The 13,544-nt window shown below is 35.4% G+C and overlaps 1 protein-coding gene across 3 annotated transcripts in view; it reads right to left on the minus strand.

The window, feature by feature from the left end:
- Window positions 1-13,544, minus strand: part of PPARG (peroxisome proliferator activated receptor gamma) — a 63,137-nt gene that overhangs the window by 26,241 nt on the left and 23,352 nt on the right. For all 3 annotated transcript variants that reach the window (XM_075514121.1, XM_075514122.1, XM_075514120.1), the window contains 2 exons: window positions 2,179-2,406; window positions 165-334 (listed from right to left, as the gene is read on the minus strand). In XM_075514121.1, coding sequence (XP_075370236.1) covers window positions 165-334; window positions 2,179-2,398 — 390 coding nt within the window. In that variant the 5' untranslated portion in view covers window positions 2,399-2,406. The remainder of the gene's footprint in view (window positions 1-164; window positions 335-2,178; window positions 2,407-13,544) is intronic.

Below are 13,544 nucleotides of genomic sequence, written 5' to 3' on the forward strand. Positions count from 1 at the left end.
TCCACTTGTTAAGTCATAAAGTATATCCAGTATATGTGGAACAATTTAGTTAAAGACCTAAAACTTTTTTTAAAAAGCACAGATCTCTGGTCTTACCAAGTGATTATTCAGATGAAAATAGTATCAAATCTTACTTGAGAAAAAATACCTTTGTGACAACTTACCTTACAACCCTCACACGCATGCACACCATAATGAAATCCAGAGGCCTTGTCCCCACACACACGGCATTCAATAGCCATAAGGGAGTTGGAAGACTCCTCATGAGGTTTATTGTATAACTGGACTTTTTCTGAAAAATAGGGTGGGGACGGAGGCTCCATTTTGATTGCACCTGTGTATAGAGAAGATTTAAATGATAAACTCAAACTATAACTAAAGATCTAGAAGAAAAAGCAAGGAATAATCACAGGCAATCACAGTAAACAGACAGATTCATAGGTCTGTTTCATAACACAAAAACGAGTGGTAAACAAAGGATGTAAAGGGATGTAAACTGTGAGCAGCTATTTGACTGGCAGTGTATAGGCTGGAAAACCTTGAAGTGGCAGATTCTGACGTAGAAAGTCTATTACAGACTCAGTTTTCAGCTCTGTAGTGTGGAATTATTTGAAGATAGGGATATTAAAAATTTACATATGGAGACCTCATACTTGAAAGGCCTTACATTTCTCAGAGTCTAATCTGGTTCTATTACTTTAAGGTGTTCAGAACTACTGCAGGGAGATGGACTGGAGTTTCTAATGTAGTCTAAAAAATATTTAAGCATCTAATAGACCTATACACTGAATAATATATTATTGGATAATATATATATTGGATAATATAATATTGGATATTTAAAGAAATTTAGCTCTCTCCTGGGGAACACTGTTCAACTTTGGATGCAGTTTAGAGATTCATTTTCTCTTCTGAAAGTTTCTCATTAAGTGAGCAACCTGTAATATTGAACAAGCTCAACCAACCAAATGTGATATCTTTAAATCAATCATTACTGGTCATAGAAGAAAGCTGTGGCATTTGACACTATAACATTACGTCAGATCACGTCTCAGGAATGATGTAGCAGACAGAGTATTACAATAAGGTGAATGTTTTTCTTTTCCAGGCTGGCTACACTATACAAACTAGAAAGTTTTCTTTCCTATATAAACTAGGAAAAAAAAAGAAAAGTGGAAAATTATCTAAGTAAAGACAAAGAGGATTTATCCTACCTAAACTCTACTGCACTCTCTAGCTTGTTATTAAAGAGTTATGGACATTTCCAATTAAACAAAATAAATTAGCTGGAAAAATGTCTTTTAATTAATTTTATAAGTAACCCAGAAGTACGCAGCACCTGCTTCTCTGTACAACCAAAATTAAATACCACAATTTTCCTAGCAAGAATTCCCTGAAAGAATTCCTGTACAGATTACTACAAACAAAAGTGATGTCAGATCTAAGTAGGCTAAGTGGATCTTTAAAAAAGTTCCAGGCACAGCAACCTGACATTCCTACTTTGAGCAGGAATGCAGTAACAACTCATTTAAGAATAGGTCACTTCTTTTCTTAAAAGGAGAGTTCCGTGTACTTTTTTTTACTGTAACTGGTGAAAGAGGGGTGTTTTTCATAGTGTATAAATAATACTAGCCCACGAAGCTCCAAGGTTACGCCTGCATTAGGAACACTGATAAAAGTTATACCAACATAGTGACTCAGATGTAGCCAGTATTTCTACTCCATCAGTTTCTTAGGCCGTTTGGAATGTAAAAGCTACACATATTAATACGCTCTGTATGCTGGGGCATTTTTTAACATCCAGGATATTTATTCTGCATTGTATGCATAGAACTTCAAAGGACAATTTACACACGAGGTACATGAATAGGAGACTGGAGGTTTCAGAAACAAATGGTAGGGTTCATGTGTCTAATAAAAAGTGTTTAATGTCATTTTAGATACTTTATGATACCTTGCCTAATCTCCAGCTGCTGCTCTGGAAGGGTGAAGGTCTGCTATATGTATTCTATCTTCTCTATCTGCCTTGCAAGAATATCTTGCGGACATCTCTGATGACACAGGATACCAGCATTTAGGCATCTGAATACTTCTAAATCCTTTTGCTGATAGTACACTTTCCAGAGAATGAAGCAAATGTGAACATGAAGGAAATACTAAAAAAAATTAAAAGCATACTTTGGCAATCCTGGAGCTTGATATCATATTTATAATCAATGGTTGTCTGATCAGTTCTTGCAAGAGGAATATCTTCATAGTGCGGTGAAGAAATGCTTGAAAAATCAACAGTGGTAAATGGCTTTATGTCAAAGGAATGTGTATGATCATCCATCGCAGACAGATCCACTGGACTAATTCCAAAATTAATGGGCCAAAACGGCATTTCTGTGTCAACCATTGTAATCCCTGAAAACAAGAAAAGAAACAGACATTTTAAAAGAAGCTAGTTATCTCTGTAATGAGTTCGGGCCTGAGCTGAGGTCCAATTGTCTCATGTCCAAAGGGTTGAGATGCAAACTCACAATCAGGTGTAGGTTTTAGGGGAATGTTTAGGCCGCATCTATCACTTGGCTTTAGTTTGTCACCATATAACGCATTAGGCTGTATAGTAACGTTGCATGGATAACACTGGGCAGTTAACCTAGTTTTGAGGTTCTTCTTAGGAAGGCTCTGATGTCTCATGTCATAAAAGCAAATGAGATTTGCTGGCATCCAAGGCTCAGGCTAACCTTAGAACAGAATGGCTGTCTTAAGTACGCTACTAGACTGAGCTGATCTGATCTATACTTCAAAAGGCAGCAGAGGCAACTACTGGGCTCACAGAACAAAGGTTCAGTTAGATGAATAATTGACAAAAATATATATGGGAAAAATAACCATCTAAATAATTATGAATGGCCAGATGAAATACAATTGCATTTTAATAGTATGTTTTATAGAACAGTTATGTGCTTTAGTAAGCATGCAAGTCATTAAAAAAAAAAAAGAAAAAAAGATGTGAAATTAAAGCAGCATAACTGGAAAAACATTTTTCACTTTTTTTTAAACAGACAGTTAACACTGACTTGAATTGCATCTCTCAATAGCATGCATATGAATAGAATTAGAAGTCTTCCACAATTAATTTTTCAGTTTTGCAAATTCTAATCAGCATTCTTCCCAAGTGCCTGAAAATCTTAAGGTTTTTTATATTAAGAAAAAAAAAAAGTTGTTGGTATTAAATAGTGGTGATTTTCCTCCAAATTACCAGCAATATCTGAAATCTTTAGTCATGATTTATTTTTGCATGATTTATAAAAAGAACATTCTAATCTAAGAATAGAATAGATTCTATTCTTGTTATGGAATAGATGTTATGGAACTAAAATAACTTGGTCACTTTGGCTGTTTAATTTGGACTTTAGACCCAATCAAGTAAGTAGCCTTTAACCTCTAGATAACAGGAACTTTGATTTGATCTACTTTGAATCAAAACTAGTGTGTCACACTGCCAAAATTGTTGCAAAATGAATATAATGGAACTGACCCGCTCTATAATTTTGAAATAATCCTTTGTTTTGACAGGCCTACAGGTAAGTAAAACAGTGACTGTACTCCCGATCAACTATGCTGAAGTGCTAAGGTAGTAATGGCTAGAAATGGTTACAGTTCTCTTAAGTTTCCTCAGGAAAGTCACCATCATTCTTCGGCCTTTTAGGACTCACAGCACAACCCTTTAGTTCATCTACCTTGATCATTGACAACAAAGATTGTAAGATATCTTTCTTATTCTTAAATTTCAGGTAAGAAATTCTCACTGCGGTGGGAACAAAAGCGATGCTACTGTATTCCATGCTGCACAACATACATATTGCCTCTAGTAGAAGAAAAGGGGAACCTATAGCTCCTTCATACTGCCACTCCTGTTACTACATGACTGATAAAGTCAAGTCCTATAAAGCAAACAGTGTTTAAGGCTGAACTGTTGGCAAGGTTAGCCTAACGGTCAGCCAGCCGTCTGCCTTCCCAAAGGCTTCAGCCATGGGATGGAATATACAGTCTCATGTTATCCTTAATGAAAGTAAGATCTGCCTATGAATAAACAACAGAATTTCTAACTGCCACAAGTGAAAATTATCTGGTGAAAGTACATTCTAGGTTGTCAGAGTATCTTGGTGTTATATAGTATCTTCCAAATAGTCAATTTTTCTGTAAGCATGAAGTGCAAATCCCTGGCCATGAACACTGGGAACTGTCTTCCTTAAACAGATTTCCAAATAAAGCAATAAAAGAGAATAGACACCTTCTTAGGAGTCCATTTTTGTAATTAACCAGACACATCTTTAAAAAAAATAAAAGAAAATCAAAGACATCTAAAATTTAAACATTGGCTTAAATTCCTTTAAGCAAGTGACATTGAGAGTTATGTCCACTTTGTATCTGGAGGGCTGCCTCAAGGGTGAAGAAGAAGGATGCCTACAGGCATGGTCCTGGTTATAGCCCAAGTTCATCCTGTGCAGTCCATGGGACTCGATACGTGCAGGTGCACCCATGAGGTTACTGTGTGGCCAAGAAACAGCTGCCGGCAACCATGGCATCAGAAGGCAGGAGGACTCCTACTGACAGCGGCCCTTGCACAGACACCTCCCCTGCACTAGAGAAGCAGCTGAAGAGGCTTGAGTACATGCTTAAAGGCAAGTGCAAGCGTAAGTCGCTCACTGAATAGATCACTTGCCACTGAGCTCAATTTTTGTCTTACACACAAAGCAGATGTTAAAATTAAACAGTTTTCCTGCATCATCCATAAAACCTCTATAAAAATATTCTCACAATCTTTAGGTGTTATCACTTTGTATTTTCAGTTGAAAAGGCTTCAGTTTGCAAACCGCTGTGAGCTAAACAGCAAGTTAAAGCTAGGCTATATTTCACTTTATAACACAGTGAATGACGATGATGTTTTGGAGAATTTGATTATGTATAACATGATTAATTCTGTGAAACTCCTGAATCAGTATAACACAGTGTGTACAGGAAATTCACTACGTACAGATATACTACAGCTTAGAAAGACTCAGATAAGCATGTAAGTCCAGAGGTCTGGTTTGCTAGGTACAAACTCCAAAGGCTAAGAGGGTGTAGTAGTTCCTTAGCAGGAATTTTCCGTTTTCACAGTCAGCACAACTAACTTGTTTCAGCAAAGTCTATCAATAATGCCAGAGCAGTTTAATGGTAAGAGTATTTCTAGCCTAGAACTGTGATGTTTTAGATTTTTATTAAGTTTTAGAAGAAGCGAAATAAAAATAAATAAACAAAAAGTAATCTGTCATTTTAACAATCACTTAATATGAGGGATTGTGTTTCATGCATGTTGTTTTTTCCTTACTAAATGTTTTTTTTTTTCTGTGCATCTGTTCACATCACACACATGCTCTGTATGCTGGGAATAGAGGAAATAAAAATGCCAAGGTTACACTGAAGAGAAAAACGGAATTGTGGATGCACCTATCAGCTACTACAGGTCACAAAGTAATTCCATTTTATGCTACTCATATTTCTCCTCTAAGGTAATAAAATCTGGAATCCGCAGCCATTTACAATTCTTTGAGCAAAAGCCTATAAACTCCACCCCTTCCAGAGGTTAACATCCCATGACTAGTAATATCAGTTCTTCTGACCTTCAGGCAACTAAACAGGCTTTGCTAAATCGTTCCACTACAAAAAATGTCTGCTTTTAGTTTTGAAAAATCGTTGTGTTGTCTATATTATAATTTCATCTAAGATGTCCACAAAAGTACCTAGCAATGATACTATACATATACACATAAGTGGGTAATCTGAAGTATTCTGTTAAAGTATAAGGTTCCAACATGGTAAAATGCCTTAAGCAGATAGGATTTACTCAACACAAAAAGAGGTTTGCATGTACATTTTTAACTGCTTTCCTTCCATTGAAAACAGTCAACTTTGGCTACATTGTAAATCTAAATTGACAAGGCCTTAGCTCTGTACAATTTACATGAGTTTAATTTCCACTCCCAGTCTAGCATGAACCTAGGAGGGCTCATGAACATAGAACTTTTAATCTAACCACAGCTGAGAAACATTTTGCCTCTCAGGCCTCGCAGTTAAGGAAAGTACATCTCTTCTGAGGGATGTAACATTCTCCAACAACAGCACCACAAGACAGGACAAGATGGGTGTTTATACGTGTGTGTGTCTACACGGGGAGAAATGGAGAATGTGTGGCTTCTACCCAATCTTGGCTTTCCTCATTGCTGTATAAAATAAAGCAAATCCTGTGCTTTCCCAGCTGTAGGGACTATATTTCTACTACTTACTATGACGTCTGTGCAAAGAGGTGGTAAAGGATTATTTTCTTACTATATTTCATGACAACAAAAGGACTAAAATATATGACTTTCTCTCATTATGCACATGTTTCTGATTGTTTGATTAAAAAAAAAAAAAAAGCAGCAATGTGACCTGGTATACAGATAGACCAAGCAATAGCTATTTTTCAAAGATGCCAGTAAATTCAAAGTTGCTAAAGGAACCTTGAAGATGTCAGTGCAATAGATTCTGTACTCTAAGGATATCTAAGGTCCAACTAATCACAAGACAGCTGTTATGTGCTTCTTTCTCTGTGTCTGGATAACAAGATGCATATTATAGCATTTCTTTATACAACAAAACAGCTAGGCGTCAATGATCCCAGTTTAATATTACTCATAAACATTTCTGAATTATGAGCATTTTCAGCTTTGCTCAGGTTTTGGATATAAAAATCAAGCATTTCATTACAGTTTTAAAGTCCGAATCTTCACATATGACTGCTAAGTCTTAGTCAAATTATGGATATCCTGATCAATTTAATACAATTTGCTATTATACTGGGAAACAAAATTAATTTTACTGTTCAGACTAATTTATATTATAGATATTAGAAAGAAGAAAGCCTTTTATGTGCTAGTTTTATTCTTGCATTATTGAAAACTAAAATGTGAAAACTGTTCCTATGTTTAATAGTTAGTTTACAAATATTTCTATTTTGCATTTTACTTGATTTCTGCTGTGTATTTTGTCTTTTTCCCTCCCCATAAAAGAAGAATGCCAACATTTCCCTCTGGAAAAAAAAAAAAATTAATTGTAGTCTTCTCATGGCTTTTTAAAAAAAACCACCAAAAGATCCAAAGCGTAAGTCCAATCAACAGACTACTCCAGAATTCTTTCATAAAACTCACACATGCTTATGCGAGATCCAGGTAATAAAAACATAACTAACATTGGTTAAAGAGATTTTCATCTGCAAAAATCATTCCCAGCCAGCAAAAGGCTACACAGAAATAGCAGAGGTGTTATTAACATAAAGTCAGATGAATAGGCTTTAACATTAAATCGTTAAAAAGACCAGAAGTCAAAGAGAGAATGCTGTTGAGATAACATTAAATGCTGAGATATGAAATTAATTGTTATAACTCCCGTTACTTGCATTTAATCGCATGTAGCCAACTGCTAACTATTATCTACAAGGAAGCAAAAGAAGGCACATGAGCTCGTCTGATACACGTCTGTATTGACTATCAGCCATAGTGACAGCTTACAGTTAGTTAATCTGGTGCTGATTGTGAGAGCTATCATAGCATTAAGTTACTTCATTCAGTAGCAATTGCAAATTGAATTGATTTCCAGTTCTGAAGAAAGTTATTCAGTGCATTTTTTATACTAGGAAAACATAAAATAACATAAGAGATTACCATGGTATGAAAAACATCTTGGATCACAAGCTACTCTTTACCATAAACACTACCTGTGCTCAGTTAACCTGAAAGGCCTGTTGCACTACATTCTAGACACGCTCTTTCCAGACAAAACTACCAAAATATGACCCTAGAGGTATTTAATGAAGCAACCAGACATCTTAACCTCATACAAGTTACAGAAAATCAGAAGCAAAAAAATTAGTTAAAGCCTCTCAGCTTTGAAACATTACTAAAAATATTACTACGGCAGGTATAAATATGGACAAATATATACATGATGTAAAGATTGGGTTTTGTTGGTTTTTTTAAAGTAAAACATATTTCATGGAATAGTTTGAATTTCATCTCATGTAGAAATGTGTCAGAGTTTGTCAAGTAAACTCATATGCAAGTGCTGCAGAACTGAATGGGACTTCTGCCAATTAATTTAATTAAAGCAGGCTCAAACCATCTCTGAAATAATGTCATACATAAGGTGGTTAAGACCACACAACCATTCCTAGCTTTCAAGAAAAATTTAGAGATGGTGAAGGGTCAGCTTGATATCCCCATATATTTAATTTATTTATCTGCTTAAAAGGAACAATAAAATGTTTTATGTGTGCCTTGCAAAAACACACCTACCCTAAATGACGGCACCACATCCACTGAATGAAAGACCTTCATTGATCTCTTAGAAGAGAATGGTGCAAAAGGACTATAAGAAGAGAAAGGACAGTCTTGTGATAAAATAATTGCATTCCCCTTTCAATAACTCAGTTCTTTCATTGCCTCTGACACAGAAATTCTATGTGGCAATAGACAAGTAGTTCAAGTCAACATTTTCATCAGTGCTGTTTTCAGGTCCTAAATGTGAGGCATAGGGTCTGGTGATACATTGTGTTCAGAAAGTGATTAACTGATGTCTCTGGAAGGTGGAGATGGTCATCAATTCTAGTAAGACTTGGAAAAATGGTATCACTTTGTCCTATTCATTGTTTTTCTGGTTATTTAGAGAAAATTGCGTAATCTTACTGCATTTACTTTTTCCTGGAGAAAAAAAAAAAAAAAAGATGCTACTATTTAGACTTTTGTCTCGGTTCTCCACTTGTCCAGTCAAAGAATATTATCTCTCCCCCCTGTGTTATCATTAAAACGGCAATCTTCTTCAGCAGGGATGGTATTACTCTACAAATTTTTAATATTCCTGATTATGTCCGAGTACAATGAAGCTTTAAGCTTAGTTCAAGCCTTTATGCGATACCTTCTTCAATCATGAAAATGATATATTTTTCATTCATAGTATCTGTCATTATAATGGACTTTATCTAATGGACAACATTTGCATAAAATAAAGGTAATTTGGTTTTGGATAAACCAAAGTATGTGAATTTTTTCTATATTTCAAACAATGACTCAAAGCTCTTGGACATAGTCCACTTAATACATTAAAACAACTACTGTATGGTCTGCAGGTTCTTAAATCTAACAAAGACTCCATAACGTAGGACCCGTACTACTTTGTGTTCTATTGCTGCAGAGTCAGCAGAGGGAGCACAACATAACTAAAAAAAAACCTCTTTCCAAGAACTCTGCTGACACAATCAGTGATGATCTTAAACAAACAAACAAGCAAAAAAAGTACATAAAAAAAGCCTTGTTGGCTGATACCCCCAATTCAGTGTTTGACAAAACCAGTAAGTGTCAAACTGCAGCAAGGAAAACAAAGTAACAGCAAAAAGCTATAAAGACTTGCTTTAAAAAGGCCATTACAGAATTCTGTATTGTTATCATTGCATTACCAAGAAGCAGAAATAAAAAGGATTTTTTCTTTTCATCTGTGCACATATTCGAAACATTAGTATAATTCAGGGCAGAAATTGTTTCATTTATGTGACGATGCATGCACTGAACAGGAATATATTGGTAGGACTTAAAATAGTTATCCAAAGCAGTCTTTTTCCAAGCAAATTACACATTAGAAACCACTATGATTGTGGAAAAAGGACCGAGGCTTACTTAGGCAACTGATAGAATAAGTATTGACAAATTTTTATGTCGTAAATTCAAACGTTTTTTGAAAACTCAGTATTGCCTTTCAGCATTCCTACCCTAGAACTGTGTGTTGTAGCAGGAACAAAAGTACTTCTGCATGCATCTGGAGTCAAGCACACTCCTGCTTATACCACTGTATCAGTAGACCTGTTTTACTTTTAAAGTACGAATTTTTCAAAAATATTTACAGGAATGAAAATTGAGCTCACTGCAGAACAAAAGAACAAAACTTTTATGGATTTGTTTCAACTAGAGAACTCTAAACTAAAGCTCCCCACGCCCCTTAATTTACCTGTAAAAACAAAGAAAATACCTAGTGTCCTCTAGCAAATGAGTGTCAAAATCAACTGCGTAATAACAAGTGACTTAGTGAAGAAGTAAGTTCATAGATGATTTGGTGCACTGCTTCTAACGTCAGCCCTGACTCCAAGCATGAGATCAAAACAATGGATGACATTTTCTTCTCTGTTCCTCAGATCCAACCTTCAAGCCATCTAAACATGACCCAAAATGAACATGTCCATTAGGAAAGATACTTGACAATACCAAAAAGATGCAACATAGACAATATACTTTTGAAAGAATGGGAACAAACATTCCATATAAAAACAAGCCTAGTGGTTCTAGACAAAATGGTTTTGTTGCATCTTTAAGCAGAGGAGGAGGGAGGTATCACCACTGTGGCAGGGTGCAGCCAACAAGGACACCTCAGGGGTTAATGATTGAGTGGGAGGGGTATGAGCTTATGAAAGTCTCCTTTTACAGGCTGCTGTACTAACCTGCAGAACCAGCACAGGACCAAAATTCTGATAGCAAAAAAAAAAGCAATAAGCTGGGGCTGAGTGGAATGTTAAGGGTGTGACAATAAACCAGATACTCCCAGGAACATCTTGAAACACTGCCACCAGATGAAAGTTTGTGTCACATCTCCACAATGCAAACCATGGAGGAGTGTTGAAGACTGGATGGCTTAAGAACCAAGCTGAGAAATCCAAGCGATGCACTGTGCAAGGGCTGCAGAGAACAGTGACACCAAGATCCTTCAAAAAGCCAAATAAAAAGTCAACCCTTTCATCCTCTCAGCAAGGCTGCACAGTAAAACATCAGAAGAAACTTGAGAAACGGTGTAAATGCAAACACTTGAAAAGGCTAAAAGCAAGCAACTCATAAATCAGTAGGAAATTTATTTTATTCCTATAACTGAATTATAATTACAAGCTGTAATCACTAAAGGCACAGTCCATAAAATTTACTACAATGTTTAGGAGGTAGCTGCTAATAGAAACAGAAAAAAACCCCACCCCATTCAGGGAATAACAGAACTGTTTAATTTAAAATGTATTTTCTATTCTGTGCCTATGGAATTCACACAAAACAGTAAATGGCCTGGGTTCTTGTTTGAAATAGCAGCATTTTATACCCTTGCAGCGACATAAACCATTGTAAATCGAAATGCAAATGAGAAACAACCTCAAAAATGCCACAGGCTACTCAGATATGCTACAAATTCTACCATCCTATTTTAATTATTTAATGTAGGGTTTGTTGCATTGTGATACTGGATAGATATCGATGAAACTTTTAAATTATTTCAGGATATAAAAGAAATCGATTGTCAGGCTGTGCTCAAATAACAGCTTAAATAGAAATTGAGAATATTGGACAGCAGAAGATAGGTGTATAAGAAATACTGATTTATATATCTGAAAAACTTTGTAGAGAGATAGATAGCTCAGATTTCAGAGAAACAGCACTTCAAAATCATGGAGAACATAACTACAAAATTCTGGAAATGACACGGTGTTGGGCTCCCGGTGGTACGAGACTGACTACAATAGGAATGAAAGTGTTCTGCTACTGTCACAAGACTGACACAACACTGAGCTGTAGAGATAATTTCTGCCTGTTAACTCAGATTCAAAGTTTGTGGGAAAGGACCCTCAAATTGTTCTTAGCAATACTTGAGCAGGAAAACTGCACAGTTTTCTAGTTACAGGCAGCTGCAATCCGTGCTTTGTGAGGCACCATGTATTGAAACTAAAATTAATCCTGATGAAAGACTTATCTTCCAATGCTTTTTGTTCAAAAATGTCTTAAAAATACCTCCCACTCTTCAAAATAGAAATTATTGTTATTTTGTTCCGTTGAACAAAAAAAAAACCCAGAAGCACAAAAATCTGAAAAATAAGATACCATCGGATTGCTAATAGAAAAATCAGAATAAATGTCTACAGACTTCTAATGGGCAAAGATCATACATTGGTATTTACAATATGCCTATTTGCATTAGTAGAGCTCAAATCTGGATCATTTTGGTTTTGAGGGATTTGAGGAAACCAGAAACAAACAACATGTCTCTAACTTGCACTGGCAATACTGTAAAACTATCTCATGACATAAAATGTAGGCGTTACTCTCTATGAATCATTGTGATTTAAAAAAGGATACTGATAGATAGGCAATGAATCACAGTCAATTTTGTAATCAGAAAAAGCTGGCTTCTTAAGAGAGACCTTTGCCCCCTTTGGCAAAGCATAATAACGAAATGTGCCAAGCTACTAAGGAGTAGGCCGCCTCTTGTCATGGAAGTGGCCTCATAAGACTGAAGGAAGTAATTGATTTTAAAATATACAAAAACATGCTGTGTTGTAGACATGATAGCAAAGCTTTATCAACTAGAAAGTCACAACACAATTCAATTGACAAGAGCATTAACATTCTCAGAACTGTACTTGGCTCTGAGGCTCAATGTACCTTTTATAACTGGCATTTATTTCTACTGGGCAGACTTTGTATTACTCAGGCCTAATGAAAGTTTTACTAACTACAGGAAATTCATGTAATTCAAAAACTTCATATTTATGCAGCTTAACCAACACTATTTTTAAAAAATTATTACTCCTTTTTTTTTTTTTTTTTTGCCACTGGCTCAATATGAGAGAACAATCTGCTTCCAGATTCTTTGAAACTGGATTCTTGCTGTGCTACGTAAGACAGTGTTCCAGAAATCTTTCCATATATCCCAAAGATGTACAATAAGATAATTTAATTTTTACTTAATTTAAAAATAAAATGTCATATCATATAATGGATATAAGCTCTTTTATTAACAAAAATAGAAATAATGGATATAAGCTCTTTTATTAACAAAAATAGAAATTACCAAGGAGTTAAGAAACCTTTTCATTCTCCAAGTTTTCAGTCAGATTTATAAGTTCAGTGTATGCCATTAAAAGCATTTTAAGAGAAAATTCCACATTCAGCAGTTTCATATGCAGACTTATGCATAACCTGTGACTGTGCTTTCAGATGTCAAACTTGTTTTGAAGTCAATAGAAAGTTTTATAGCTTCAACAGAAACTCAGTGTTTAGGACACAGTTAAGCAAAACACTCATTTATATGCTGTATTTTGAATATTGTCTTATTGCTAATGGTATTTAAACACCTACTTAAAGTTAAGCACTTTTAAAAACTCAGTTCCTGGCTAAGGAAGGACTTCTTTAGCTAGGGTATATTATTAAAGTACACATCATACACATGTATACACACAAATAAATCAATGTATGTTGTAATACAGATCCATAAGAAATTAGGTTCTCATAAAATGCCACATTTTCTATGTAAAATTGCTGTTTCTCACTAACCACAGTGACAACACTGTGCCCAGAGTTAATAAAAGAAACTCACAGCTACCATGAAACACTAGTTGCAATGTTTAGCCAGACGCTTACTGTATGTTTAAATAGGAAACAGGACTGTTCCAAAATATT

Source organism: Mycteria americana, chromosome 11 (genome assembly GCF_035582795.1).
Source record: "Mycteria americana isolate JAX WOST 10 ecotype Jacksonville Zoo and Gardens chromosome 11, USCA_MyAme_1.0, whole genome shotgun sequence".
Classification (NCBI taxonomy): domain Eukaryota; kingdom Metazoa; phylum Chordata; class Aves; order Ciconiiformes; family Ciconiidae; genus Mycteria; species Mycteria americana.